This window comes from Theobroma umbraticum, unplaced genomic scaffold (genome assembly GCF_002168275.2).
Source record: "Theobroma umbraticum cultivar Fairchild unplaced genomic scaffold, ASM216827v3 scaffold_44.0, whole genome shotgun sequence".
In the NCBI taxonomy this organism is placed as follows: Eukaryota; Viridiplantae; Streptophyta; class Magnoliopsida; order Malvales; family Malvaceae; genus Theobroma; species Theobroma umbraticum.
In genome coordinates, this window is record NW_018397255.1 from 5,244,702 (window position 1) to 5,253,705 (window position 9,004).

The following is a 9,004-nucleotide window of genomic DNA, read 5'->3' on the forward strand; positions in this document are numbered from 1 at the left end:
AGTTGTTACGGATTCTCGTTCTGCCACGTGTCTAAATTTGGGATACTATTATTTTGACCGGATGTTCCTACATTTTCACTGGGATCGAGTCATGGTCCATGGCCATGCGGTGGCCGACAATTTTGTTTTTCTGAGATTGGAATTAAGTTTTATGATCGGATCACTTAGGTAAATACATTATTGAATTATATGCTCAGATGTGATAAACAATAATTAATTAAAGGATTGAAAGTTATGAGCTATTATCTGTTGGATATTTTTAACAATAAGATTTAAAGAAAGAAAATCTTTTAAACAATCATAATTGTTCAGGAGTTATTTAAATAAATAATTATGTTTGTTGAAAAATAGATAATTATGTACATTGAACATAGATAGTTGTGCTTATTAGGAAAAGTCATCTTAGTAATAAATGAATTCCCTAATTTTATGAAAAAACAAAAAAAGTTAAACAATTTGTAATCATTCACTTCAAATTCTTTTTAGATTATTTAGTAATGTTTTGTTGCAGAAATATTTTATAAAAGCTTGATTATATTATCATATTTTAAGAAATACTCAGTAAATTGATTTTATCAAAATAAATTACAGTTAATCATTAAATTTTATTATATTTTTTATATTTATATGTCTATAACTCTTTTACCCATTATAATTAAGTGAATAAAAATTTAATGACAATAATATTGATACACACCTTAAAGCCATTTCCCTAATATTTTCTATTTTTCAATTGTGTTTTAACTATATTTATCATATTGAGCAGGTTAATGATTAAAGATTATACTTAATTGTCTAAAATTATAATTAAAAAATAATGATAATATATTTAAATTATACATTTTTAAGAATAAAAAGTGACATAATAGAAACTCTTGAATATTAAAATAAATAAATAAGTTTTTATTTTCCCATTTCATCTAATTAATTTTGTATAATTTAATTTTAAACTAAATATGTTATTATAACTAATTAATTATTAATTAATTATCATTTTTAACTGATGTAACATAATATAGAGTGAAATTGCACAAAACAACATCATTATGTTGTATTAACATATCAAATTATCATTTATTATAACATGTCAGGTCAGTGTTATGTGATATAAATTAACAAATCATATGAAGGTTATGTAATATTTTGATTAATGATAATTAATAATAAATGTTTATTTTATTTAAAATAAAATATAAAATATTGATTGAATGTAATTAAAATATAATAATTTTTTAAAAAATTTAAAAAATTTTCAAATATTATATCATAAAAATTTAAAATGTTTTGTTCGGATAAGTCAAAATAATATAATTTCAAACTTTTTATCATTTTTCTCATGATAAATAGGGATTTTTTTTATTTTCAAAACTAGTTTGAAGTGGTCCTTAATCTAGAACGTCTATATTATATTGTGTCGCACATTGTTTCAATCCGAATTGCTTGGGTGAATAAATTTTGTGAAGTGCCCTCAATTTTGCGCAACGCATATGGTAATGATCAAAGAAGTTTTAGATTTTTTTTTCTTTATATTGTCTAAATTTTTAATTAAAAAGTTACTATAATTTAAAGTATATTGATTTTAACATACAAGGTGTTAAAGTCATTTTATATATTTTAACGTGGGTTTTAAAATAAAATTTTAAATTTATTTTCTTTGAGTTTGTGTTTTTAATTCTTTTTCGTCTTCTTTTTTCTACTTCATTTATTTCAATAAATTGTTGATATTTTCAAGTTTTCGGTGTCATTCGTTATTTCAGATCTCCTTTTCTCTTTTGTTTTTTTTTTTTCCAATTCTCTCATGGTTTCTATTGTTGTTGTTTTTTTATTTTTTTTTCATATCTTTCTGTTTTTTTAATTTATTTAAAAAAATTTTAATTAGACTTTGAAGGTTTCAAATTTTTTGTTAGCGTTTTATTTTCATTAGATGTTTTGCTCTTAATTTTATATATATATATATATTGGTTTACAGTTTCAAGATGCCAGAAGTAGTCGCTAAACCCGTCTTTATAAGTAACTAAAACTTGATATTCATGATTCACTTGGTACAAAAAACTTAAATTGATTCCATGAATAAATCAAGAACAATTACGGGTTCTGTAAACTCTAAAACTTGGTGCAAAAAATCTTAAAATAAATTCAATAAACCCTTAAACTGAGTCAATAAATTTAAACCGATTTAATAAACTTTTAATTTGATTGAAGAAACCTTTCAACTTGTCTTATTCGATTCGATTAAAAAAAATCTTAAATTCAATTTAAAAAAACCTTAACTGATTTGATCTAGTTCAACAAACCCTTAAACCAATTTGATGAATTATAAACTTGGTTTAAAAAACCTTTAAATCGATTCAATTCAATTCAATAAACTCTAAAATCAATTTAACACAATCCCCAAACCTAATTGATCTTGTTCATCAAATCTTAAAATTGATTTAACAAACCCTAAAATCAATTTAACAAATCCTAACTCAATTCAAAAAACCCTTAAATCAATTCGATTGGATTTGATGAAATCCTTAAACCAATTTAATCTAATTCAATGAACCATAAAACTAGTTCAACAAACTTTAAACTCAGATTCAAAAAACCCTTAATTCTGTTCATAAAACTCTAAAATCAATTTAAAAATCTTTTCCTCAATTCAAAAAAGTTTAAAATCAATTCAATGTTTCCTAAAATCCTAATTATAATGCTCAATAGTTGTTTTAAAAAAAATATTTTTAATTTTTTTTTAAGAAATACATAAAGATTTAAATTTGGCATAAAATTTAATACAATGAAATGGAAAGGACAATAGAGATAGTGTTCATGGCATTGAGACCTCTCTTCTCGACACCACCTCCGTTCATAACACCCATACTCCCCTTTGACTGGATGACCATTACCTCTGCCTTAGCCTTCGTCGCTGAGTACGAATTATGCTGGAAAATAAAAATTAAAAACTGAATCATTGCCAATGAAGATTCCGTGAACCCTATAAAAAACGACAGTGGGCGAGGTCGTGTAGATAAGCCTCAATAACAGTTTTAGCCACTGCAAATTGCAATCAAAATATAACGATAATTAAACAAAAATTCAAATGGATTCCGAAACTCTGAAAGTATAGTTTTCCTCGAACGATTACCCAATGATGAGGCTGGTAATTATTAATCCACGGTTAGGAGCCGCCTTGTGGAGAACTGCCTCGACTCCTTCCAAAGCTACAACAAAAATTAAAAACAATTTAATAACTAGAGTGGAAATAAATGCGAGTTTTGAAATAATGGCAGACCTTTTAGTACTTGAGCTTTGCGGCCAAGATCAGTGGACGCGCAACGATCACAACCCTAACGTCAAGCTTCATCGAGGAGTCCGTTTTCCTCGTACGTTTCGAGGTCATTGCTAATAGGCAAATCGGCGATTGAAGAGTGAACATCTTGTATTTGATTAGCATTTCAACCAAATGACGCCGCCCGTTACCACGCACCATCTCTCCTCTCCCAACATTTTTCCACGCCCCATCTCCTTTCCGTACTTTCCTAAAAAAAATTTATAATTTAAAATATGAAATATAAAATTTTAATCAGTTAATTTATTTTATTTTAAATTACAATTTAGAGCACAAGAAAAAAAATGCTCGGAGTAATTCTTGAAATTACTTATCTCCAAAATTCTTTATTTAAATATAAAACATTTATTTTTCCTACTGCAAATCTTCAATTGAAAAAAGTATAAGATTTAAAGAGTTTTTAAATTATTTAAAAATTTTAAATAATTTTTTATTTTTATTATATTTAATTAATTTTTTATATTTTTATTTTTGAGTAAAATTAATTTTTATAATTAATGATATTAATTAAAATATTATTTTATATTATAAATTATTAAAATAAAATATTAATTTATATTGATATGACATGATAAAATGATCACTTGATATTTTTTATTTTTCATATTAATGTCACATGTAAATAAAATAATATATTGATATGAAAATAAAATAATATGTAATATTTTAATTAATAATTAATTATAAAAATTTATTTTAAAATAAAAATACATAAATTTAATTAAATATAATAAAAATAAAATTTTATTTAAATTTTTTAAATAATTCAAGAAGCTTCAAATCTTCCATGGGTAGGTCACGTGTTTGGCACGAGGTTAAACTCCATTGGACCGTTAAGGCTTGAAATTGAGAAGGAAGTTTCTATTCTCCCTCCAAGAAAATGAGAAACCATTACCTGTTAAAACTACATTTCAAACACATTCAAAAATCAACAAATAAACAAGCCTTTAATTTCTCGACATTAGTCTCAGCTCTTCTTCCACCAAGAGACCCATGCTTTTCCCCTATTGTACCCCGACTCAAAAGGCGCCAATTGGCCAACCTCCTCCAAAAACTACCTTCCCAAGACAATCCTATTTTACACTACAAACGAATCCATGCCCAAATTATCGTTTCTGGGTTGGAATCCGACACCTTTCTTACAAACATTCTCTTGAATCTTTACTCAAAATGTAATAATTTACGCCACCCGAGTAAACTGTTTGATAGAATGCCTGAAAAGAACTTGGTTTCTTGGTCTTCGATGGTTTCCATGTATACCCAACATGGGTACGATGAAAAGGCGTTGATTTTGTTTTTGGGCTTTCGAAGAAGTTGCGAAGAGAGTCCAAATGAGTATATTTTGGCTAGTGTCATTCGAGCTTGTATACAGTTGCGGGATGGAGGTGAAATGGGAGTTCAGATTCATGGTTTTGTATTTAAGAGTGGTTTTGATCAAGATGTTTATGTGGGGACTTCGTTGGTTGATTTTTACACGAAAAGTGGGTTTATATATGAAGCGAGATTGGTTTTTGATGGTTTAAAGGGGAAGAATGCGGTGACTTGGACGACAATGATAACAGGGTATGTTAAGAGTGGGAAGGGTGATGTGGCATTGCAGTTGTTTAACCAAATAAGAGAAACTGATGTTGTGGCAGATAGATATGTGCTGTCTAGTGTTTTGAGTGCATGTTCAGTGCTTGACTTTGTTGAAGGAGGAAAGCAGGTCCATTGCCATGTTTTGAGGAGGGGAGCAGAAATGGATGTTTCCGTCATTAATGTGCTTATAGATTTTTATTCTAAGCGTGGTAAGTTAAAAGCTGCACGCAGGCTTTTTGATGAGATGGTGGTTAGAAATGTTATTTCTTGGACTACAATGATTGCTGGCTACATGCAAAATTCATTTGACAGGGAAGCTATGAAGCTGTTTTCTGAGATGACCAGATTGGGTTGGAAGCCAGATGGCTTTGCTTGCACTAGTGTTCTCACGTCATGTGGTTCACTCGAGGATCTTGATCAGGGGAGACAAGTGCATGCTTACACCATCAAGACCAATCTTGAGTCTGATGATTTTGTAACAAATGGTTTGATAGATATGTATGCAAAATGCTATTCACTGAATGATGCAAGAAGAGCGTTTGACATTATGGGTGATCAGAATGTGGTCTCATATAATGCGATGATTGAAGGATACTCAAGTAAGGAGAAGCTATCTGAAGCATTGGACTTGTTCCACAACATGAGACTCAGGTCATTCTCACCAAGCCTTTTAACTTTTGTTAGCCTTCTTGGTGCATCAGCTGCATTATGTACCATAGAACTGAGTAGGCAGATTCATACCCTTATCATCAAATTTGGGGTATCTTTGGACATATTTGTTGGAAGTTCTCTAATAGATGTTTATTCAAAGTGTTCATATGTTAGAGATGCAAGATATATATTTGAGGAGATGAACGAGAAAGATATTGTTGTTTGGAATGCATTGTTTTTTGGCTATACGCAACAGTTGGAAAATGAAGAGGCTCTCAAACTCTTCTCCAAATTACAACTATCAAGACAAAAACCTAATGAATTCACGTTTGCTGCCTTAATGACAGCTTCAAGTAACCTAGCGAGTCTCCAACATGGTCAACAGTTTCACACTCAGCTGATAAAACATGCTATGGACTCTGATCCCTTTGTCACAAATGCCATTATTGACATGTATGCTAAATGTGGAAGCTTTGAAGATGCTTGTAAAACATTTAATTCTGCCATTTGGAGGGATGTTGTGTGTTGGAATTCCATGATCTCAACATATGCTCATCATGGTGAAGCTGAAGGAGCTCTTGAGATATTTGAAAGAATGCTTAAAGAAGGAATCAAACCCAATTATGTAACATTTGTTGGTCTGCTCTCAGCATGTGTGCATGCAGGGTTTGTAGAGCTTGGACTCCATCACTTTGAGTCAATGTCTACATTTGGAGTTGAAGCGGGGATTGAACATTATGCTTGTGTGGTATCTCTGTTGGGCCATGCTGGTAAATTATATGAAGCAAAGGCCTTAATTGAGGCAATGCCAATAAAAACTGCAGCAGTGTTATGGAGATCCTTACTTAGTGCATGTAGGATTGCTGGTAATGTTGAATTGGGAAAATATGCAGCAGAAAGGGCAATTTCAATTGATCCAATAGATAGTGGTTCATATACTTTACTTTCAAATATTTTTGCATCTAAAGGTATGTGGGCAGATGTTAAGAGGGTGAGGGAGAGAATGGACTTAGAAGGTGTACTTAAAGAACCTGGGTGTAGTTGGATTGAAGTTAATAATGAGACTAATGTGTTTATTGCAAGGGATAGAACTCATCACGAGGCCAATTTAATATACTTAGTTCTGGACAATTTGATTATGCATATCAAGGGTGCTGGATATGTGCCTGATATTGCTAACACTCCTGATAAATGATTGAGATGAGATCTGGTGGGAATAGCATAACTGACAAATGGATTCTTTGAAGTTCTTTGTTATGCAGCTCATCCTATATATCGAGCTTCAAGTGACATATTATGCATAATAAGGGGCTTGATATGTGCCTTTTATTGCCAAACTCTTGATACAGAGTTGGGATGACCTTGTGCCTACAGTGTAGCTGACAAATAAGTTTGAAGTTCTTTGTTATGCAGCTCACTCTAAAAACTGAGCTCAAAGGGACATCTAGCAGACTACCAGACTTTAGTATCTTTTGGCAATTCAAAGTTGTTGCTTTGAGATATAAGCTGGTGCAATTTCTCAATCTTTTAGGGTGTGCTATCAAGGGTGTTTTACTTTCCTTGCTTGGCAGCCATGGCCATCTGGATGCGGCTAGAGTAGTTTAAATGCAGAGATGCTGCAATTACCTACTGATGGAATTACTACTTCAGAGAGGATTTGAGGAATTAATAATAGGTAAGTTGGATGAACTTGCTAAAAGGATCTTAAGTGTAAACTTTCATTTTTGTATATATTCGCTGAGTTCCTAGTAGCTGATGAGGGCTGGATTGCTAAGCTTAGGTATGCATTAAAGAATTCCATTTTGGTCATTTATAAGTCTACTTGAAGGTCATGGCCTTCATAAACAGGTCAAATTGCCCCTTTTTCTTGCTACTTTATTTGGTGTGGGAAAAAAACAAAGACAAGGAATCTGAATTTGGATTTGTTTAATTTGATTTTCATAATGGCCTAAGGATTGGAGAAGAGAGGGGCTTTAGAAAGAAAGTTTTGTTCTTCACAGATGAGCAACAAGGAGGTACACAAAACACGTTGGTACTCACTGCCCTTGCTTAACTTAATTATGTCCACATTGTTTTATGTATTTGATCATTACTTTCCACTAATTTGTGAGCTCAAGGTTAAAATAGCCAAAGAGGAAGAAAATTCTGAGTTTGTTGGATGTATATATGATGGGACTATAAGGATAAGACTTGCTGAACTTAGACTTTCAAAGTCAAGGTATCAGAATGAGTGCAAAAGTAGTGCTTCTGTGGCAGTTCAAGTGACCTTTTATTACTGTTATTTTTTGAGTATTGCTCGAGAAAATAAAGATGGATATTGATTATTCTTTTTCCATTTAAACAAAGCAGAATACTAACATAGCCTCTTTGGTATACAATGAAAACAGTTGTCATCTATTCGTTACTTTATGTCCTTATCTATCTGAATTCTTGATGTCCCTCAACCCTATGTTTTAGCAGAAGTAGTGTCTTCTTTCCATTCGGTTAGATCTATGAGTAACAATAGTCATTGGAGATAGAGTTAGAATTACAAGATGATGTAATGATATTGTAGGTTCAGCTTTGACGTAAGTTTGTTCTTTGATTGGTTTTCTTAGTATCAATCACATTGTTTTGTTTAATTTGTCTATTTTATTTCACAGTTGTGGCTTTCTGTCCGTACTGATGTATTAGAAAAAAAAAAAAAGCCTTCAGTATCTTTGCAACTTTGTCAAAATGTCCGCTGAAATGATGATGGTTAGCGTGCATGTTGTCCTAGGAAGAAATTTTGGGCTTGAGTGGTGATAATTCTTGCTGTTTTGAAAAGGGTCTTGAGGCATTCTTGTTAAAACACAAACTCAGTAGGCAATATCAAAATACAAGATGGTTGACTTTGTATAGGGTTAAAGTAGTAATGAAAGTGAATCTAGTTTTCTCCTTATTTCTGGGACCTGTTTAACCTGAGCCTTGCTTATTTAAAGGATTGATTCTACCAAGTGAATTAAATTAGACTTTTAGACAAGATCAACGGTTCCTTACTTCCTTTAGTAACTCAAACCCCAACTCATTTTTTTTTAATTAGTAATAATAAAAGACTATTCTTTCAGGCAAAGCACAAACCAGACTGCATAGAGATATGGCTGTTGAGAGAACTTAGGATTCGTAGCTGTCCACTAATAACCAGAGATGACAAAAAGAAGCCAAAGATGAAGTCAATCTGCCAGCATATTTTTAGTTTGAATTATATCAAAGCTGATAATCTTTCTCCTAGAATTTTCAAGTTGGAAGATTTCAGGACACCATCTTTGGAGAATGGACTATATATAACGAATTGAAGACCTGTAATCCAGCTGCTTACTAGACCTGTCAAAATGGGCTTGGTCCGTTGGGCCAGCTCATTTTTTTAAAATATGAGATGGACCGGGCTTAAAAATTTAAGCCCGTTTTAAAATCGAGCCAGCCCGACGG

At 31.4% G+C, this 9,004-nt stretch overlaps 1 protein-coding gene and 1 long non-coding RNA gene across 3 annotated transcripts; one reads left to right on the forward strand and one right to left on the reverse strand.

The window, feature by feature from the left end:
• Positions 1 to 2,396: 2,396 nt before the first annotated feature.
• LOC110409499 (uncharacterized) lies at positions 2,397 to 3,486 on the reverse strand. 2 transcript variants are annotated; one of them, XR_002444573.1, is made up of 3 exons: positions 3,272 to 3,486; positions 3,125 to 3,200; positions 2,397 to 2,921 (listed from the first exon to the last, which is right to left on the reverse strand). It is a non-coding gene; the product is annotated as an uncharacterized LOC110409499 (long non-coding RNA). The 2 variants fall into 2 exon arrangements; XR_002444574.1 differs by having other exon boundaries at positions 2,397 to 3,033.
• Positions 3,487 to 4,154: 668 nt separating this feature from the next.
• LOC110409488 (Tetratricopeptide repeat (TPR)-like superfamily protein) lies at positions 4,155 to 7,813 on the forward strand. Its single transcript, XM_021418844.1, has 2 exons — positions 4,155 to 7,232; positions 7,511 to 7,813. The coding sequence occupies exon 1, from the start codon at positions 4,209 to 4,211 to the stop codon at positions 6,750 to 6,752; it is 2,544 nt and encodes an 847-aa protein (XP_021274519.1). The 5' UTR covers positions 4,155 to 4,208; the 3' UTR covers positions 6,753 to 7,232; positions 7,511 to 7,813.
• The last annotated feature ends 1,191 nt before the right edge of the window (positions 7,814 to 9,004 follow it).

What these genes read in the sequence shown, in the direction of transcription:
- LOC110409488 (XM_021418844.1), top strand. Translation starts at nt 4,209, where the DNA reads ATGAGAAACCATTACCTGTTAAAACTACATTTCAAACACATTCAAAAA.